This window comes from Epinephelus lanceolatus, chromosome 15 (assembly GCF_041903045.1).
Source record: "Epinephelus lanceolatus isolate andai-2023 chromosome 15, ASM4190304v1, whole genome shotgun sequence".
Classification (NCBI taxonomy): Eukaryota; Metazoa; Chordata; class Actinopteri; order Perciformes; family Serranidae; genus Epinephelus; species Epinephelus lanceolatus.
In genome coordinates this window covers 13,264,708-13,287,046 of record NC_135748.1, presented here as the reverse complement: position 1 = coordinate 13,287,046, position 22,339 = coordinate 13,264,708, and the positions used below count along the sequence as shown (strand labels likewise).

General features: G+C 40.5%; 1 protein-coding gene across 3 annotated transcripts in view; it reads right to left on the bottom strand.

Annotated features, from left to right (window-relative positions):
• The window catches only part of crybg1a (crystallin beta-gamma domain containing 1a), a 56,688-nt gene that overhangs the window by 10,857 nt on the left and 23,492 nt on the right, over window positions 1–22,339 (bottom strand). The window contains exons 2-9 of one of the 3 annotated variants that reach the window (XM_033643299.2): window positions 21,315–21,456; window positions 14,818–16,235; window positions 10,799–11,922; window positions 3,032–9,381; window positions 1,440–1,478; window positions 1,222–1,340; window positions 760–937; window positions 330–469 (exon numbers count right to left, since the gene is read on the bottom strand). In XM_033643299.2, the coding sequence (XP_033499190.2) occupies window positions 330–469; window positions 760–937; window positions 1,222–1,340; window positions 1,440–1,478; window positions 3,032–9,381; window positions 10,799–11,922; window positions 14,818–16,235; window positions 21,315–21,456 (9,510 nt within the window). Of the gene's footprint in view, window positions 1–329; window positions 470–759; window positions 938–1,221; window positions 1,341–1,439; window positions 1,479–3,031; window positions 9,382–10,798; window positions 11,923–14,817; window positions 16,236–18,434; window positions 18,675–19,311; window positions 19,453–21,314; window positions 21,457–22,339 lie in introns of those variants that run through there. The other 2 variants (XM_033643300.2, XM_078174930.1) reach the window with 2 other exon arrangements.

The following is a 22,339-nucleotide window of genomic DNA, read 5'->3' as shown; positions in this document are numbered from 1 at the left end:
GTGTAGCTCGGGATATTTCTCAACCTCAACAGCTAGTCTCTCCTCATCCAGTCTTCGACACACACAGAGACAGCGACAGCAAGAGGTGAGGAGAAAAGTCGAGCTACTTTGGGGGCCCGAATGTGTAAGCAGGGAGTGAATGGAAATGGGGATGTATATAAAAAGCAATAGGGTCAGGTGTTTAATGCGCGCTGTACAGCGGTGTGTTTTGGCATTTAGTTGCAGGCCAAGAATGAAACTGAAAGATGTTTCCATAATGCAAAAACCCCCTTCACATAAATTCCCCAAATGAGTGACAGGAAGAGCTTTTGGCTGTCAGCTGAACTTACACTCCAGAATGAACCTTAATGGAGCCGGTGGTCAGTGGGATCCCATAGGAGCCAATCTCCACAGTGTCGTCACAGTAAGATGACACCCTTCCCAAACCATTTACCTCTGCAAACAGGTCAATTCGGGGTATGCTATAGTCCTATAAAACACAAAATAAAAATACAATTATGTGAGAATTCCAAATATTTAATGCCAACACATTATCAAAGTGTCTGAATAAGCAAGAATTTTTAAAAACTGTATTTGGAGTAATACACTAGACAGTTATGGGTACAGATACTAGACAGTTTTAAATACTCATGCCACATGTATTTTTGGTCAATACCTTTACACAGGGATCATATGAAGTGGCAAACAACACAACAGGACAAACAGTGACAATGACATGAATGCAGTGTGATAGTCTGACAAATCGACAGGTTTACTTACTCTAACTACCAATCGAATAGAACCTATGACCAAAGGCGCTGTTGGTATAGGCTGACCCATCTGGTCTAGTGTCGTCGGAGTTCCTTCCTCTGCCCACATATTCAATATTTGGTCTGTAGGACCTTCCTCAAGGGCAATGATACGACCCTGGAAGCCAGGTTTTTCATAGAGGAGCCAGCTAAAGGAAAAGAGAACTGCATCATTACATTATTAAAAATCAGAAATTTATTTTTTAAACAGCTTTGTGGATGGCTCTATTAGATACATGCTTATAAGGATGACCAGAAACAGAATACAAGTGAAAGGATCTGGTAGGATGGTTCTGAAATGTGGCCAGTGTAAAAGAGCCAAGTGCAGACACTTTACCTGGATAGTCATTTAGATTATATTGTATCAGCAGGTTTTTACTGAATTATTATTAAACATGCAGTTTTGTTTATGAATGCTACTGAAGACTCTTACCACCCTCTGATGACTCTGACTGAGATGACGGATGACAGTTTCATTGCAGTGGCGTCCTCTACATCACGGTAGAGTTCAAACGCCTGCCCTCCAAACTGAGCATGTTCATGTATGACAATCTGGATAAAGACACAGACATTCATTAAATATAGAGGCAGCAAACAATGTATTATTGTATTATTTAAAAAAAAAAGCAAATGCATAATATTTTATCATACCTTTCCAGGCCTTTTGTGGAACCCTTTTATTGCTGGTATCTGAAAGAAAATATAATATTTTGATTATGAACTTGAACCTGTGCTTTAAAAAAGATTTCAATCCTCCAAACAATAGAGCTAACATTATTTGTTAGCCTCTTCAGACCCAAATCATTTATAGAAATAAGATATGTTGCTTATCTCCACCAGACATGTTACAAATGTGTTCATTTGAATTAATTTTAACCTGAATGTTATTTTTATATACATAGAGGATATTGTTACTATGATGTTTTCACACAAGTGTGATTAGGACTCTTTGGTCAAGTTTGTACTACTAGCACCAATACTCACATCTAGGGCAGCCCGTAATAGTTGACTAAACATTAGTCGACCAGAAGGGTCATTAGTCAGCAAGATTTCATTGGTTGCTTAGTCTCGGAACAAAAATAAAAAAACAAAACAAAAAACAAACAAACAAATAAACAACAATAAACTCTATCAGGAGCTGCGCCTTGTCAAAATAAATCCAAACTTATGTGACTGGACCACGTGGTAATTTAATTTGAAAGGACAGACACAGGAAGTGGCCACATTCAGCAGTCACTTTACTTTAAAAAGCTGGTACCTGCGGTTATTACACAGGCTAGTTAATAACATGTCGGGCAGGAAATCCAAAGTGTGAGATCATTTCAATAAGGTGAAGGACGAACCCAAGGTGATATGTAAACTCTGCAGGCAAACATTCGTCTATCATTCATCGACTACAAACATGTTGCATCTGAAACATGTAAGTAGCCACATGTCCATTAGCCACTTAGCATAATCATTACTGCTTTGCCGACAGCGTAATTATCAGGTGGCTCACTCAGTGTGTGACGTGCACTTGTAGATAAACTATAGGCCTACATAGGGTTTTGTATTTCTCTGTAATGTAGCACAGTATTATTTATACTATTCCTTCTCAGACCTTGAAGTCAAACCATTGTGTTGCCACGCCCAAAATATATAATTTAATGATCAAGTTAATATTGTAAACATGCCGGCAACTAGTTGACTAATGGCCCCTAAATGATGACTACTGGTCAACTAAGAAGATTCTTAGTCTGGGGCAGCCCTAGAAGAAGCCAAAATAACTATATTGTAACGCCAAGGGTCTAAAGGGAGAGAAATGAACCCTTGCCATGCAGTAATTATTATACCCACACTGTGTTCATCCAAACACAAACATGCTTTTTGCATAGTCCTTCTTTATTTGCCTACTGATGCAAATGTCTTAATGTGACGTGACAGTTGAGCTTCAGTTGATCTTGGCAAAGAGTCCCTGTTCAAAATTCCAGACCTAGGACATGCTCCTTTGTCCTGTCCTCACTTGCAAATGATTCACAACTTTGTTGCAACAGCACCACAAAACAAAAGAACAGGATATGAGCTGGGACATATCACCGCGGAAATAAACTAAGACTTATCAATCCTTTGTGTGAAAGCCTAGCAGGTCAGAACCCATTCAGGCTTTAGGCTGTTAAATCTCTTTACAGAAGACTGTTTTAATAATTAATTGAACTAAAACTATAATTACTGAAGCTTATCATTTAAAATATTGGAATTCTTACCTTAGGTGTAGAAGTAGTAAGTCCATTACGAGAACTCTGCTGGGTGTTGTTGCTGGTTGGAGGCAGTCCTGCAGGTCTCTTCAGGCTCACATCCACATTTGGTATTCCTGCTGTCGAGACCTGGTCCATCATGGCACCATCAGGATTCAGTTTAGTTTCAACCATCTGTGTAGAGCCCTGGGAGGCCTCAGACTCTGATTTGCTCTTCTTGAGGTATTTCTCTAAATGATCAGGCAGCTTTATCTCCGAGAACGAGGGCAGAGAAGGAGGAGGAGAGGAGGAGCTGATTGCTGACTCACTAACTGTACCCATACCACCACCTACAAGTGGGCCTTGATCTTGACCTTCCACACCCTTCTTATCTGCTTTAGAGGCAGGCAGAGGTGAATCAACAGCTCCCTGCTTTCCAAGCGATGGCAGGCCCTGCTGTTGGTTGGGAAGTGTGCTATTGGAGGCAGAGGTAGCTTCCTTTTTGCTCTTCCTGGAGGACCGAGGGGAACTCAGTAGGCTGGAGAGGATGGACATCCTTTCAAGTCGTGACGTCAGTTTTCCAGGTTCTTCTCCATTGTTTTGTCCCTCTTCTTTTCCTGCTTCAATATTTGTCCCCTCACTGACTCCATCTTTTCCTTCCACCTCATCAAGTGATTTCATTTCATCTCTAAATGTGTGCATGGCATTATCTTGTCCATGTCTTTCCAGAGTCCGTCCTTCCCTATTAGCTGCTTTTTGTTTAATTACCATAGCCGGGGAAGGATCCTTAAAACATTTGCTATTTTTTCTTAAGCCAAACTTGAATTCCTCTGGATCAAATGCTTTCTCAAAGTGGTCCTCCCTGATGGACGGCATGGCAAAAGGTGGAGATGGGGACTTTTTACGAATATGCCTTTTAGGAGGTAGTGCGAATGGAATGCTTCCCTCCTTAATGCTCCTGATAAAATCATCAATGTCATCAGGCTCAAGAGATTCGTCCTCACTGGCTGAGGCTTTTAGTCTTCTTTTGTGTTCCTTCTTCTTAGGTTTTTGATGCTCCACATCTAACCAGCTAGATGGAGATGATTCTGCTGTCGCAGACAGAGATGAACTGCCATTGAGTGTTGGCTTTGCAGACTTTTGTAGATCACTAAGGTTTATTATGATTTTCTCTTCTCTGAAAGTCTGCCGTTCCTGTTTAAAGCTACTTTCTGTTTTGGTTGTCTCTTTGGTGTCTCCATCATTCTTCTGAGCATCACTGCTATCAAGTACTTTATCTGAAACAACAGTGGGCTTTTCTTTTTGTTCTCCAACAACTTTTTTGCCAGATGCATCATTTATGGAAATGCTTTCTGACTCTTGCTTGGCATCTGTCTTTGATGCCTTCACCTGCTGATCCTTTGGCTTTGTTACTTTAATTTTATCACCCTCTTTAAATTCTTTTCTTTTTTTCTTATCAGTCTTACTGGCTTCTTTCCCAGTTACAAGAACAACTGGGTCAGTATTTGGGGCTTTGAAATCTTTGGGTTGATCTGTGTTTTCATCTTGTTTCTTAATCTCCACAGGTTCATCTATGATAATTGAGGGCTTCTGGTCCTTAAGGGTGCTAACTTCAGAGTTCGCATTCTTGATTACAATTTCATTCACCAAACTCTTTATTGGCGAATCTTTTTTGTTAGTCTTCTCTTTGGCGTCATCAGCACTCTGAGTTTTGGTGCTTACATTTTGGTCTTGAATTTGGCTTTCTGACTGCTTCTTTGGAGGCTCTGTTCTAACCAGTGTCTGATTCGCCAAAGTCTTTACTGATGAATCCTTTGTTTTAGTCTTTCCTTTGACATCTTCAGCACTCTGAGTTTTGGTACTTACAACTTTTGGTTCTTGAATTTCTGACTGCTTCTCTGAAGCTTCTGTTCTGTCTGCCTTCTGTTTTAGGTCAGTACTTGGATGTTTGGATTCTGTTGATTTTCTTGCATCTGGTTTTGTTATGTTCTCAAGCTGATCTCTAACAATTATGGATTTCTGATCTTCTTGGTTTCTTACTGCAGAGTTAGCATCCATAGTTGTCACGTTCACCAAACTCTTTACTGATGAATCCTTTGTTTCAGTCTTTTCTTTGATATCTTCAGCACTCTGAGTTTTGGTACTTACAACTTTTGGTTCTTGAATGTGGCTTTCTAACTGCTTCTTTGGAGCTTCTGTTCTCACTGGTATCTCATTCACCAAACTCTTTATTGATGAATCCTTTGTTTTAGTCCTTCCCTTGATATCTTCAGCACTCTGAGTTTTGGTACTTACAACTTTTGGTTCTTGAATTTCTGACTGCTTCTCTGAAGCTGCTGTTCTGTCTGCCTTCTGTTTTAGGTCAGTACTTGGATGTTTGGATTCTGTTGATTTTCTTGCATCTGGTTTTGTTATGTTCTCAAGCTGATCTCCAACAATTATGGACTTCTGATCTTCTTGCTTTCTTACTTCAGAGTTAGCATCAGCAGTTGTCACGTTCACCAAACTCTTTACTGATGAATCCTTTGTTTCAGTCTTTTCTTTGATATCTTCAGCACTCTGAGTTCTGGTACTTACAACTTTTGGTTCTTGAATGTGGCTTTCTAACTGCTTCTTTGGAGCTTCTGTTCTCACTGGTATCTCATTCGCCAAATTCTTTATTGATGAATCCTTTGTTTTAGTATTTTCCTTGATATCTTCAGCACTCTGAGTTTTGGTACTTGCATCCTTTAGATCTCGTATTTCTGACTGCTTCTCTGAAGCTTCTCCTCTGTCTGCTTCCTGTTTTAGGCCAGTATTTGGACGTTTGGATTCTGTTGATTTTCTTTCATCTGGTTTTGTTATGTTCTCAGGCTGATCTCTAACAATTATGGACTTCTGATCTTCTTGGTTTCTCACTTCAGCGTTAGCATCAGCAGTTGTCACGTTCACCAAACTCTTTACTGATGAATCCTTTGTTTTAGTCTTTTCCTTGATATTCTCAGCACTCTGAGTTTTGGTACTTACAACTTTTGGTTCTTGAATGTGGCTTTCTAACTGCTTCTTTGGAGCTTCTGTTCTCACTGGTATCTCATTCGCCAAACTCTTTATTGATGAATCCTTCGTTTCAGTCTTTTCCTTGATAGTTTCAGCATTCTGTGTTTTGGTGCTTACAATCTTTGGTCCTTGAATTTGGCTTTTTGGCATCTTCTCTGAAGCTTTTATTATTTCTGGTTCCTGTTTTAGGTCAGCATTTGGACGTTTTGATTCTGTTGATTTTCTTGCATCTGGTTTTGTTATGTCCTCATGGTGATCTCTAACAACTATCGACTTCTGATCCTCCTGGTTTTTAACTTTAGAGGTAGCATCAGCAGTTGTCACATTCACCAAACTCTTACCTGATGAATCCTTTGTTTCAGTCTCCTCTTTAGTTCCCTCTGCAGTCTGAGCTTTAGTAATTAGAACCTCTGGTTCTTGAATTTGGCTTTCTAATTGCTTCTTTGAAACGTCTGTACTCATTGGTGTTTCATTCACCAAACTCTTAAGTGATGACTCCTTTGTTTCAGTCTTTTCTTTAACACCCTCAGCACTCTCGCTTTTGGTGCTTACAACTTTTGGTTCTTGAATTTGTCTTTCTGATTGTTTCTTTGGAGCTTCTGATGTCATTGCTATCTCAATCACCAAACTTTTAACTGACGAATCCTTTGTGTCAGTCTTTTCCTTGATACCTCCAGCACTCTGACTTTGGGTACTCACAACCTTTGGTTCTTGAATTTCCCATATTTTCTCTGGAGCGCCTGTTCTTTGCAGTCCCTGTTTTAGGTCTGTATTTGGAGGTTTGCTTGTATCTGGTTTTGTAATGTTCTCATGTTGATCTCTAACCATTACAGACTTTTCATCCTGTGCTTCACAGTTAGAATTTGCAGTTGTTGTCTTCCCTACCAAACTCTTAATTGATGAATCCTTTGTTTCAGTCTTCTGTTTAGCTCCCTCTGCACTCTGAGTTTTGATGCTGACAATCTTGAGTTCTTGAGTTTGGCTCTCTGATATCTTCTCTGGAGCTTCTGTTGTTACTATTTCTGGTTGTTGTTTCTGGTCAGTATCTGGACGTTTGGATGCTGTTGGTTTGCTTATATCTGGTTTGGTTATATCCTCATGTTGATCTTTAACAGTTATGGACATCTGGTCTTGTTGGATGCTAACTTGGCTTTCTGTTGTCTTCTGTGTAGCTTTTTCTGTCTTAGGTTTCTGTTCTAGGTTAGCAATTTGACATTTAGTTTCTGCTGATCTATGAGCATCTCTTTTGTTAATGTCCTTATCTTTGTCTGTAGCAATTAAGGTCTTCTGGTCCTTGTCGCTCTTAACCTCAGAGTCAGCAGTCTCATCTGAAATCTCATTCTGTAAATTCTTCATCAGCAAATCCTTTGTTTCATTCTCTTCTTTAGTAGTTGTAGTTTTAGAGCTCACAGCTTTTATTTCTGGAGTTTGACTCTTCTTTATGTCGGCCTGTTTGTCCCCCTGATTTGCTTCCTTATCCCTGACCTTCTCAGCATTGGTTAGAAGTACCTTGGGTTCCTGTTCATTTTTCACAGTTGATGTCTTCATCTCTTGATCAGTCTCCTTATCACCTCTCTCTGCATTCTCCTTTAAGATGATCTCACTCTCCTGCTTTGAATCAACCACACTGGCTGTATTTTCAGGGAGTGCACTTCTTGCTTGCTCTGCCTCTATTTTCTTCTCTGCCAGGGCTTCCGAAACTGCCGTGTGTGGTCGTTCCTCCGAGTCAGGCTGTATACGCTTCTCCTCTGATGATAGATCTGTTGGCATCTGCGTTTTTGTGACGTCTCTCTCAGTCTCATGCTTAATAGTTATGCCCTTGAGCTCCTTTTTGCAACTCTTCTGTGAGTCAGTGCTTTCCACCGCTGCGTCATTCAGCTTTTCATTTGGTTTTGAGTCTTTCTCCTGTCTTTCAGATTCTCCTGCCAGTAAAAGAGGCCCTTTGTCCAGCTGATTTTCAACATTCTTGGGCAATTCACAAACAGTCACAGCTTCTGTTTGAATGTCCAAAGCCTCTGCTGGTTTCCTGCCAGCCTCCTCTTTACTTTCCTTCTCTACTTCAAAATCTTTTACTAAATCTCTGCTTAATGTGGGCAATCTATCATTTTTAAGAATTGTATTTGTGGTTTGATCCTTCAGTAACTTCTTTTGCTGCTCTGTGCTGGCCAGGTCAGCATCAACAGCAATGGATGTGGCTGAAAGTACATCTTTTGGCTCAGTGTCTTGGTCTTTTGAGGCCAATTTAGCAGGAAGACTAATTCTGCTGTTATGTTGCTTAGCAGTGACTTTGTTTGTTTCTTTCAGGGTTACACTATCAGGCATAGCACCTTCCTTATCAATGTGGGCCACTATGTCACAGTGAGTGTTGTCAACTACAACAGGTTTGGCTGAAATATCACTTATATCCTCATGGTAAGGTGATATTGTTTTCTGAGCCAGCACAGCAGAATCTGGCTCTGGAAGGCCTCTCTCCTGGATTAAATTTGGTTTTATGTTACTTATTAGCTGGTCTGTCTCTGAAACGTCTTTTTCTTTATCTTCCTCTGTACAAATCTTTGGTGAAGACGGTGCCTCCTGTTCCTGTTGGGTGTTGTCCCTTTGAACGTGAGATTTCTTAGGTGGAGACTCAACTTTTGTTTGTTCTTTGGTCTCATGCTGTCCTTCCTGGTAATCAGTCTCAGCATTAATTACAGGAACAGCTGGCGTCTCAGATGGACTTGCTTTGGCAACCTCACCGCTAGCCAGTATCTCAGCCCCTGAGCCTGTAACTGATGTAACTTTTACTTGAGTGTTTTCTGTAGTAATTGCATTGTTGTTTTGCATTGGTTGGATTTTTGAAATCTCCTCAGTTGCAGGACTGGTTATGCTTTCCTCTGATTCCTTTGTCTCTTTTACTTTCAGTTTGTTTTCACTGATATCAGACTGATTGTCTTTGACTTTTATCACATGCTCTTGTTCATTTGAAGACAGAGACTTGGATTTAAAACCGTCACCACTAGCATTGTCAGAGACAACTGACTCTGTGTTCTGATTAGAGTCCTCCTGTTTAGATGTGGATGTGGGGGCAGATTTTTTAGTTGGTGAAAGTTTTCTGGGTTTTACTTTGCTGGGGCTTCTCTGACCCCTTGTAGGAAGCTTGCTTACAGGTGATGAAGGATCAGCTGAATCCTTTACTGTACTTTTCTGGTGCTTGATGTTGTCGCCCTGTTTGGGGAGCCTCAATGAGACAGTTTTTTCTTGCTTGATGGGAGGTGGAGAGACACTCAAGGTGGATGTGTCACTCTCTTCATGGCTAATGCTTCTTTTAGATAGGGGTTTGGATGGTGTGGTTGACAGCATGCTTCCTGTTGTAAAGAAACATACACACAGACACACACACACAGCTTTAATACAACAAGAACAACATCAACAGAATGATCTTATATGACAGAACAACCCAATCGGCAGAATAAATGTTGGCATTGTATGAAGATCATGTTTTGACTCAAATGCTTTAGTGGCACAGGCAGCAATTTCTTGGTAAAAAAACAAAAGTGCTTTTCGTGGCATCATCCCCATTAAAAACACAACGTTGAGCTAAAAAGTAATTGGAGACACAGCAATGACTCACTAAAAAAACAACCAGTCTGCGGCTTGGCAGGTGTCTTGCCTAGATGACACGACATCCACCATCCCCTCCACCCCTGATGGCAAAGATACCTCATGTATTGCATCACTTTACCTTGAAACGTTGATATGATATGTATGAAATGTGCATAAGTAACATATCTGTAGTTTGCAGAAACATACAATGCCAAAATTTTCTTCTAAGGGACTGGGCTGAACAAAAAAAAATCCTCACTTTAAGGTAGTAGTTTGATATTTTCGGAAATTGTATTGCTTTCTTGCTAAGAGTTAGATGAGAAGATTGATGCCAATTGTAGATTTGAAGCTGGAGCCAGGAAATTGTTAGCTTAGCTTACCATAAACACTAATAGCCATCGGACTCTTCAACGCCTCAGTTGGGGGAGGGAGCACATAGCTCATTTCCCCACTACATCTGCACACCCTCCTGCACTTTTGCACTTTGTACTTTCGGATTGTGTACATTGTTTACATGTAGATTATTTTTATTTTATCTTATTTTATTTTACTTTTATATTCATGTTTATATTACCCATTCTTGTACTCTTTTATGTGTCTTATATGTGCCTTGTACTTTTTTATGTGCCTTAGCCACTGGACACGATAATTTCCCTACGGGGATTAATAAAGTACCTATCTATCTATCTATCTATCTATCTATCTATCTATAGCCCAGATCTGTCCAAAGGTAATGAAGTCACCATACCAGCACCTTTAAAGCTCACTGTTTAACACATTATATCTTTCTCAATTAATTTGCACAAACATCAACTTGTAAAAACAACATTTTGTGGTTTTGCGTGGGGTTTTGTGTGGAACTATGTATTAGCGGGCACAGTTTTTGTATGAATAATACAAACAATATAAAATGTTAATGAACTTTTTTCAGCTTTAGAAGAGGGGCATTACAGGGAAAAAAGTTTGGGAACCACTGATCTGGTAAATAACCAAATTTTCCAATATGTGAAACTATTTTTTAAACCATGAACAATTTTTAAACCTGATTAAACAAAGTTCATCCTTAATTCATTGTCAACAGAAGGGCTACAGGGTTTTGTTATAAAGACAGAGTAAACAGGCCTGGAACTGACTGATTTCCTGTCTAGCATACAACATGTTGCCGTGGTAATGTCTTACCTTTCTTGGGACTTTCGGGGAGTGTGGGTGATGTCTCACTACTAGGAGATACTTCTTGCTGCTCTGGACTCTGCTTCTGGACTGTCTTGGATTTGTCAGAATCTGTCTGACTAGATGTCACTTTCTTATAGTTGGTGCCACTTGTTTGAGTTATCTCATCGTTCTTCTTCCTTGTCGGAGATGAAATGGGCAACCGACTCTTTGGTGTCACGGAGGCATTATTCTCCAGACGGTTTTGCCCTTGTTTTTTGACATCCAGGCCCTCCCTGTCAGTTGGGTGTGCTGTTTTAATACTGCTCTCCTCTTGGTCTCTCTCCATGCCATTTAACAGGTTTATAGAGTCACTGTCCTCATGTGGCTTTTCTTTAACAAGCTTTGTTCCTGTCTTGGGAGTTGTTTTTGTGGGAGAAATGTCTCCGGACAGAGCTTTCCCTCCCTTGGCTTCTTCAGAACTTTGTTTCCTGCCAACTTTGGTTGTAGTGACCGGTGATTTCAAAGCCTCTTTGGTTCTGGGTTGTTTCTGCAGTTTGGAAGTGACCACTGACCCAGAGGCATCAGTCACTGATGTTTTATCTGCTGTCACTGGTGATTTGACATCAGCATCTGATGGTGACCTTTTGGGGATTTTAGACTTTGAACCTGTTGGACTTGAGGGACCACTGGTGCTTTGGTCTTTTGATGTTGGTAACATAGAAACTGTTTTATCATTGCCAGGCTCTCTCTGTGGTGGCATGTCACTGGAAGTTCCCACCTTTGTGCTCTCTGTGGAGGCCTTGGTCTTTGTTGTCACAGTTTTGGCCTTACTGCCAGCTGCTGAGGATGGAGTTTTTGCTCCACTTGCTGTGGTATGCCGACTTTCTGCTGCTGCTTTAACCTCTCGTTTAGAGGGTGTAGCCTGGTTAGACCCTTGGCTTCTTACCCTTGACCCTACCGCTTGTGACTTTGCCCCGTACATGTCAGAGGCTGCAGAGGTATCATCAAAGTCAGAGGCCTCAGAGTCTGTTTTTTCTTTAACTATGGGCTCAGGAGTATTTGTGTCAGAGTGCGTCATCTCATCTGGTGTTGGCAGTGGCTCAAGGTTGGCTTCTTTGAGTTCCACATTGTTGTTTTGGAGGCTTGGCAGTCTGAAGGGGAAGAAAGACAGAGAGAGAGAGAGAGAGAGAGAGAGAGAGAGAGAGAGAGAGAGAGAGAGAGAGAGAGAAACATTAACAGAAATATTTTTAAGTAACCTTGAAATGATAGTAGGAATCTTACAAAGCAGGTTTGTATGAGGTCCTTATGATAGTCAGTGTGTTACATACAGTAGATGTCAGTCAGCATGCCCCCAGTTTGGAGAAACAGACACAAGTAATGCCACAAAAGCTCAGAAATGTACTGCTGTGGAGGTGGGCAGCAGCAAAACATATCATAGCCTCCTAAAAACATCATTAACAGTTTAGGTGTACAATATATCTACAATATTTTGCCACTTTACCTTGCTGTCAGACAGCTCTTTCCTGAGTTCATTTGTGTCATTATGTAACTTTGGCATTTTAAAAGGGTTAGTTTGGATTCACCGAAGTCACAAAATAACACAAACTAACTAACTTATTCAGGCAACGTTAGACCAGCAGCTCCTGTGTTCAGCCAGCTAAAATCACTCTTTTTCTTAATGCAGTCTGGTGGCTTTGACAAGAGCATAGATGGAAAACTGAAGCTGTTAATGGCTTGTCTGCAGCAAGGTAAACTATTGTCAATGTACGTAACACAGTTTACACTTAAATTAATATGGATTTTTTTTTTTTTAGGTAGATTTGTTTGAAAGTGGCTATAACACGTTTTGCTGCTGCCCCCATCCACAGCAGCACATTGCTTAGTTGCTATGTCGGTTCTCCTGCCTGCTTCTCCAAACTGGGCGTCTGACTGACATCTACTGTAGGTAATACAATGGATAAGTGCCTCATACAACACTAATTCAAAAGATCCACTATTCCTTTCACAGCAAAATGCTGTATGAGTCTTCAAACAAAGAACAATGAATAGTACATTTCATTTTATTCTCCAGTTGCATGCTATTACCATAACAAGGATGAGTTCGACTCTATTGGAAGTGCGCTTCTTTGCTTACTTGTCCTAAGTTAGATGAGAGGATTGATTCCATTCTCACGTCTGCACAGAACATATGCAATGCAATTCCCAGAATTACAAAATAGTCCTATATCATTATAGCTTAAAGCTTTTGGTGTCTTTAAAGAGAGTTTTAAATGAAAACTTCCTTCTGTTTTAATCTCAAACGCTAAATAGAAACTACTCTGTGTGGTGAAACTGCAGCTATGTGGAAGAATCCCTCTGCAGTGGTTCTAAAACTTTAAGGTCAAGATTAAATTTATTAAAAAAAAAAACAAACAAAAAAAAAAACATAGTGCACACATACACATGCACACAGGCAAGGGAGTAAGGGTGGGTCTTAAGTTGGGCTGCCTCTCAAGGGCATAAATTCCAATCATCAGTCAGAGACCCCCCCAGTCAGCTGCCTTTCATGCCACTCTTTCGTACAGGCTGCAGCAGACAAGATGTAGCGGCATGGAGGAAACGCTCTGAGATAACACTATCTTCTCTCTTTTGCTTAGAAGTTTGAACTTACAGCTCACAGATACTTCATATGACTCAGTCTCTGGCTGTTGTTTAATATTTAGTGTCTGCTAAAAATGTTGTTGCTCATTTCCAATCCACTGTTAGCTCACTTAGCTTATTTACTACATTAAGTGAATGCCACTGTCACACTGAACGTCCTGCTGAACCCCTAAAACGTAGAATAGTTAAATATTCACATTGAACAGCCAAATCCGATCCGACTGACCTACGTCTGAGTCGGGTACAGCCCTAGCCTTAAGACACCTTTTGAAGGAGTCAAGAGATTCTGCTGTTTAAGGAGAGTATTCCAGAGTGTTTGTGTAGCTACTAAGAAGGCCCTGTCCCCAAAAAGTGTTCAGCTGATCTTCAAACAGTCCCTGATCTGTAGATATGAGGGACCTAGCTGTACTGTATGAGGATAGAAATTTTGTTGTATGGCTCAGGGTGAGACCATGCAGAGCTAAAAACACAAAGAGAAGAATGATGTAAGGAATTTGATAGCTTACAGGAAGCCAGTGCAGAGATGCTAATAAAGGTGTGATATGTTCTCTTTTTTAACATTTGCATAGATAGATAAATAGATAAATGAATAGATAGTCTGACTGCAGCATTCTGTGCCAGGTGTAAGCTGTAAATAGAGGTCTAGTTGATACCACAATATAGGGAGTATTGTGAATATTAGAGCATGAATGACAATTTGGTAAATGGTTAGACAATAAAAAGGCAGTGATCCAGCTGGAAGAAGCGAGAAGAAACGAAATCCATCTAAGTCTTGAGACTTTTTTTCCCAAGCATGACCATGTATAGCCTAAAGTACACACTCAACTCAGAAATGTAAAGGGTGTTACTGTCACACCACTATTAAATCTTTATTCATTTGAAAGCAGTATATATACGCACGACATGCCTTTTTTTTCTATAGGCATGTATGTGTGTAACCATGACACGCTAAAGTCAAACAAAAGTGTGCAGGCAGTAGTCGCCGGTTGCCCGTCAAGTTTTGTAATGAATAACTTATTCAGGTGGTGAATATACACCATAGGTAAACACAGCAAATGTCACCTTCATTTCAATTGAAACTTGACAAAAAGAAAAATAATCCTGACTTTATTATTACTACATTTATTGTTTACAAAGTAACAAATGCTTTTTAGGAATTACAAGTGTAATCTATAGTACTTCTGTCACTGTTTTTGTATGATTAGATGAACTGTACATGAATATTTCAGTGCCTCAGTGCAGGTTTAGTCTGTATTGTTCTCCTCTGGTACAATAGAGCTTGGGAACTCAGAGCTCAGGTTGCACGCAGGCTTTTCTCTCTTCGCCTCCCCTGCCTTCTGTTTCCCCCAGGATCAAAGGGACTATTAAACGTTAACCACAGAAAATTAAAACAGACAGATACTCACGGTTTCACTTCTGTTGTGTCTGAAGTCTTTGTAGTTGAATCTCTGCTGAGCTCCTCTTCCGCTGCTTCGCTCTCATCCAAACTTGGCTCTGGGCTAACGTACACCTTGTGGGCAAAAACTTTGTGCTTCGAAGGCAGATTCACAGTCTTACGCGTAACACGGACTTCTCTCGATCTGCGCTTCTCCTTGAGTGAACCCTGCTTTGAGTCTGTGCCCGTGTCGGGCTCCTCTGGCTGTGGTGAGGTTGTTTGGAACTCCCCTGTAGTCGGTGCCAAGGAGGTGGCTGATTCTGGCAAGCTGGAACTGGACGGCACAGTCTCTGGGGGGGTGGAAGGCCTTTTGTCCGTAGTGCACTGAGGCAATGAGTCGTCCTCAGGAATTACTGTGACAGGTATAGCCAGCACGGGAGGCGAGTCTGCTCTGAAGCCTTCCTCCCCTTGTTTCATTATATCTTCCTCCCCCTCCCTCTCCCCTTCCTCCTCCGGTCCCAGGTGTGTTTCCACCCATATGGCTTTGTGAAGGTGGATAGGAGAATCATCTGTAGGCTCTATCTCAGGCGAAGGGCCCAATGCTGTGGCGACAGTGCTCCAAGAGAATAGCTGACCCCTCCTCTTGTTCTCCCTCGCTGTGTCTGGAGAGTCTTCCTGTTCAGTTGTGATGTGGTGTGAGGTGGACGACTGAGGGTGTAAAGTGATTCCACTCAGGGCAGTGCTGTGTCCCTTCTCTCCAACTTTCACTGATGATTTCTTTGTTGCTAAACTTATAGAGGTTAGGTTAGGAGACTTTGGGGCCTCAGCTGCCTTGGAAATGGGGGTATTCAATGTCAGCTGTGTGGTTTGATTAACTGCGACGTCCTCCCTGGAACCCTCCGTATTCTTCTGAATATCTTCTTCCAAACTGACATGCAGCCTCTTGCTGACTTCCTTCACCACTGACTCTGCAAAGCCCCGTTCTGGGCTGGAATCAGCACTTGCCTGGGTGGTAGAAGCAGGGTCCAGTGGGGTGGGAGTCACATTCCCAGAATTCCTTTCACTGCTGGCTGTGCTGACCCTGCACACGTGCACCTCCCTCACGCTGCTTCGGCCGCTGCTGTTGCTGTCTGCAAACGGTAGCTCTGCTCCATCTGTCAGCAGAGAAACCACACTCGAGGCACTGGGACTGGAGTTTTGGCTGAGTCTGTCATCAAGCTCTGCTCCCATTCTGGAAGAGCCTCCATAATTAGGCCCCATTAGCTCACTGTCTCTTCGAGAAGGAGTCGGAGTCCTTGGCCCATCCTCCTGTTGAGACTGGGGTGAACTTGGAGACAAGGGGGATGTTGGGGAAAGTGAGTCTGAATGATGCTTACTGCTGTTCTTCTTTTTCTTGGACCTCAAGAAATTGCTGAGGCGACTGAGCACTCCCCTGTTCTCCTCCGAACTCTGAAAGAGGACAGACAAAAAGCAGACAGAAAGATAAACACTGATGTGCAGAGAGCAGCTGGCACACCCTTTTCTCTCTGGCTTTCAAAAAAAAGAAAGAAAACAAAACATAAAAAAGGTGTGCTCCTCAACAGATAACAAGCTGAAATCAAGGATAGAAAAACAGATATAATTCAACATACATTTCCTTTGAGGAACTGCAGTTCATATAGACACACACACACACACACACACACACACACACACACACACTGAAATACAATGAAAACAGAAAACTGTTTTTCTCGCATGCCTCCATGGGAAACAGTGAACAACATATTGATTTATCGATTTTTTGGGGACCACATTTAAAACATCTGTTTACAAAATCTCACAGACCTCATGCAGTAAGATCCAATTCTTACTAAAAAGCCTTAGTCTGACATTGAAGAGAGCACAGATGAGTTTCACTTTCGGTTCAGTTTTTAAAACCATGGTTTTAGAGAAAATGCATGTGTTAGGGAAGTACTGAGTATATGACTGGATAAATGTGATATACTGCACGAGCTGTGTGAGAGTTTGTAAATGGATGTTTTAATATAGGAGAGAAGATGCATGGAAAACACACATGCAATACTGATCACAACAATTCAACACGCCAAGTCTGAGACAATGTGGCAAAAACCATATCTATTTTAGTTTTTTACAGAATTTCAAAAAAGAAAAAAAAAAGAAATATTGAATTTTGAAATGAAAGCCCCTTATTTTGGATGTAGAATAAAATACCAACAGAAGATTTGTAGATGACTCCTATATATTTACTTCAAAATTCAAGCACTTCTGCTTTGAAACTTAATTTAATTTCACACAAATCCTGTCCAGGTAATGATATCTGGAGATACGTATTAGGAATAGGCAATAGAAAGAAGCAAATACTTTTGAAATTGGCCACATATGATTAGAAAAAATAGCTGTATCATTCCGAAACCTACAACTACCACCATGCACTGCACTGCAAAGCACTAATAAATGCTCCCACTGGTGGGTGACATAAAGCGAGTTGCTCATTTGAAAACAATATGGCGGCCAGCTAGTAACAAATGATCTGGTATTACAGTTAAACAGTAAGTTGAAATATGTTTCATTAGACATTTTAGGCGAGAACAGGCAATACAGTGACAGAATCTTGGTTTATAGTTGATCAGCACTGGCTAGTTTTACCGTTTGATCTCAGTTTGTTCTGAGAGAGAGAGCGAGCGAGGGCTGGCTCTCTCTCGATCTACTTCGATACTCTTTGTGTCTGTGGTGGCGGGCATACAAAAATACAGAAGTACAATTTGTAGTTTCAGCAACAGCCCTTCACATTCAGCAGATTCGAGCTCAAAGATAAGCACGTTGATCTGGGTTCTGGTATGAGGGAGGGAAGTTTCCCACAGTTAAGTTTCATTATGAAAACCAAACATGTGATCCGAACTCACGGAACTGAATCATTATGTATCAAAAAATGAAAAATATTGCCTTCTTGCCTTATTGTTTGTTTCTTTTTGATGACAATAATAAGGTCAAGTATAAAATAAACTACTACAAGTTACTAACAAGTCCTTTATCTTAAGGCTCTTTTTTTAAAGCCTACTGCAAGTGCTACAGGTTACAGAGCCTTTTCAAATCTGCACAACAGCTCAAAACTAGGCCAAGCTGAGCAGGTTAAATTCAGACACCTTGGTGCAAATAACAACACACTGGTAAAACAATCAGGCGGGAGTGAGATGACTAATGACTAACTAGACACATGTAGGAATTCTTTGATGCTCAGTTCAAGGGTCACTTATCACAGCTACTGCACATAAACAGTAAAAGAATGGCGCCGAACAAGACAGGCTTAGATCCAAAAAGAGCTTAATAATCAATGAGAGGGAGTATACTATTTTTTAATGCTAAAGCACATGACAGTGTGGGGCTGTAGCAGCAATCTCCAAATGTTTGTGTAGTCAGTTATAAAACACATTTTAGTGCTGCCATGGAAATTTTTAATAGGATTTCTATCACAGCCAAGAAAACCTGATACAAAGGAAAAAAGCCGCCGTGCCGACACAAAACACACCTTGCGAAACCTGGCTAACTGCAGTCCAAGTATAAAGAGCACATGTTAGGGCAAGAGGCATGAACCACAGTGTAAAAAAACAGTTATAGACCACAGGATAAAAAGCAGCAGTTACATACCATTACGACTCCCTGGAGTCTAAACTGTCCTGTTGTATTCTGTGTCTAATTAATGTGTAGATCTCAAACACAGCAATTGAAAGACGAAGAGGTTATGATCCATAGAAGGCTTCTTAAACCAGGTAGTCCCAAAAGCGCTCGTATAGTTAAATATAAAAGCCAGTGTCCTTAGCAGATTACACTAAAAGCAGGAATAGTCCTCTCTGATGAGCAGACAAGCAGAACTGGCTGCAGTGACTTGTGTGTGACTGCAGTTAAATGTCCCAGCTCTGAACAAAGTGTCTGACTCGGGGGCATGGCAATTTGCATCACAGCTACAGCGTGAAAATGATATTGTGAAAGATGGTTCACATGTCAAACAAGCAAAGAAGAATTCACAACCCAGTGAAGCTATAAGGGTGTGGATAGACCCGCTGGAGAAAACCCCACCCTTCCTCATTCTAAAGCTGGGTAAATCAATAGGACATGTGTTATCTGCTGTGCCTTGATTTAAGAAGAATTCACTTCATATCAGTTCAGACTCACTGAACCATTTAGATACAGTAGAATGGGTCAAAGTGCCACGATCCAGTGCTGTGTGAGTAAGTAAACACAGTCCAATTTGTATTTATCTTAACTGCTCTGAGGGATAAATGTGATATTTCTTGAGAACTTTTAGTAAGTATTCTGTTATAAAAACCAGTTTGGACACACTTTCCACTGTTGTCAAACATTCACATCATTTCACTGAGCAAACAGCAGCTAATGAACAAAGCCTGTGGCTGGGTTTTCCTGTTCATATCTAAATAGAATGAAACACAGGAACCTAACTGAATAGCGTCACTCAGATCAAAGATAGTTTTTCCTTTGCTGTGAAGTCAAGGTGGTGATACAGTACCTCCAGGTCGTTTTGACTCATTCACAAATCCACCGTGTTGAAACAGAGTAAATTAAAAAAGAAAAAACATAAATGAGGTATCCTGTGTCCAGTGTATGTTTAAGTCTCACTACCTGTCGTCCGTCTAAGCTAGGCTTCTACTATTAACCCTCCGCTAAGCATTCCTCTTGTATTTACTCATAGCAATGACAAATGTCAGGTAGGTGGAGATATAGTGCCATATCTCTGCATAATATGGCTCACTTCCTTATCTGTCAGCCAAAGCTCTGCTTCATTCCCTGATCCCAGCAGCTGATAATCACAATAAAGGCAAACATAGGAACAATAGTGTTGAGCTTAATTACAGCAGGGGGCTGGATCTGTCAGACTCCACGCCACAGTGTCAACAAAGCTGAGTATTGTTTTTTTAAACTATAAAAACCAAAGTAATGTTTTTAGAAAGTCTAAAAATAATCTTACTGTTTTTTCTCTATTAAAAGTTTTCAGGAATTCAAGTCTGTCGTATTTACGCAAGTGAACATACTCCAGCATCACTTCCTAACGACTCCAACAGACACAAATATTAGTGAGAGCAGGTCTGACAGGTTTGAGTCAATGGAAATAGCTCAGGGACAATACCATCCCATAGGATTATGTGCATCTTATCTTAAAGGGGAAGTGCATCTTTATACTCCCTAAGTATCTAATTTCAATCAGCTATTACAGGCAATTTTACACTTACCGCTGTCACCTGCAGGCAGGGATAAGAGAAAGTCGGAAATTGGTGATGTCATGCAGTTGTGCAGCTCATACCTTTCTGTGTTAAATTACACTCAATCGAGTGGAGGCTATTAGATTAGCCTGTTAGCATGCTAACAATTACTAACTGTAGTGAAGTTACAATCCTGCATTCTTGTACTTGCTAATCAATTTATCAGTATGTATATTAATGAGCAGAGCAAACAGTAACAGCATAATAAAGAGGCTTGCCCAAAATTAAAATACTAGTTTATTATTTCAGTGATTAAGTATTTAGAGTCTTTACCTTGTGTTGAACATTTCACATTTCAAGTAAAAGTGCTTAAGTATTATTAGCTAAATGTACTTAAAGTATCATGTAAAAGTACTTAAAACGCAGAAAAGTTACCCCTCCGAGTGTTATACTACTATTTATTATATCATTGAATTATTATTGCTGATGCATTAATGTGAAAGTAGCATTTACTTGTTGGTTAAGATGGAGATAATGTAAACTATCTTACACACCGTTTGTTATGTAACAGTGCATCACATGTTAAAACCTAACAACAGCTGTTGGATGCAGAGTAAAAGGTAGAATATTTCTGTCTGAAATGATGTGAAATAAAAGTATAATATAGTATAACATGGAAATACTCTAGTACAGTACAAGTACCTTAAAATTGTACTTGAGTACAGGACTTGAGTAAACACTTCACATTCCACCTTGAAGGAACATGGCTCTAGGAAAGTAACACATGCCAAAAGTAGAAAAACAGTAACTCTAAGCATAAGTTAAATATACTCAGTATGCACCAACAACAACACATACTTATTTCTTGTCTTGTCACTTTTGTTACTGTTGTTCCTATTTTTGATTTAAGTCTGATTTTATAGTCTTTGTTTCTGTTTTATACAAAAGTGTGAGGGTGGAGATGAAGCTCAGGAAGTACTGCTGGCTGTCAGTATGAATCCTACTAGAGATTTTGTAACACAACAAAAACATTATTACTTTTTTGGTGAACATATAAACTATTGAAATAAGTATTGAGACATGTGATCCTCAGAATCAATGCTTTTATCAAGAAACAAGTACTGGTTTTGAAGCATGTTATACTGCAGGTACTGTACTTTTGAAAAGTGCACACACTCAAATACACACACACACACACACACAAACACACACTCACACACACACACATACACACACACAGACCAGTCTGTAACATCTCGAGTTGTTAGTCCAACGCTGATAATAAACATGAAACTGTGTTAATAAAACCAACCTTGAAGAATTTGGAAGGTGAAGATGGGCTGTGTGGCTGAGTCATGTCAAAGCTGATCATGGAGGTGGACTCAGATTGAGTGTACCAGTCCGATACAGTCTGGTAACTGCACTCTGTGGAAACACTGATCTGGTCATAGCTCCTGTTGGAGAGAGGAAGGAAACGGAGAGAGAGGGAGAGGGGGGTGGGTGTTATGTCACTGGCCTTTGTTTCCCTTCCCAGTGTACAGTACTTATGTTTTACAGTATCATGTCCTCATCAAACTCCTTGTCAACTTATGAGAGTTGTACTGACTTTTTAATAACAAATTTATGATTAAACAATACTGAGAGTAGAATATCTTTTGGGGGAGAATTTTTTGCCCATGAGTGCCTGAACATACCATTTTAAACATAAGATGCTCTTTTGGTTTACTCCAAAAAGTTACACATAGGATGGTCTGTCCACAGTTAGGTGCACTGGCACCTCTAATTGTTTTAAACAGCAGTGACGCTTTCTTTGTGTCTTTGCGTTGACTTGGAAAACAGAGCTGGAAACAAACAATATGACACTTGACGGACAACATTCACTCCCAAGCAGCCAAAACACGGCACGCTGAGCAATTAGAGAGCCGTCGAGGATTCTAGAACACGTGTGAGGCATGAGGAGGTGCACCTATTTCAAGAGGAGTGGCCTTCCTGCAGCTGAAGATAGTCAGCTGCCTCAAAGTATTTATAGTCGAATCACACCCAGTCTGGAACCGTAGAGTCCTCCAAGCAGTGAGCGGTCTGATACACTGACAGAAGGACAGACAGCATTCCACCTTATTTAAACAATGCATGTGCTAAATTTGTACTTAAAGGTATGCTGTACTGTTTTGACAAGAAAGTACTGCCATGTGACATAATCATGGGTTCAGCTGCACAAATACAGCAGCCTCCAGGTGTGATGTCATTCATTTTCCCATAGTGCAACATATCCAAACATCAGAAGTGAGAGGACATTAATCGAGGGCCTCAACATATTGTTTGTCAACACATAAAAGT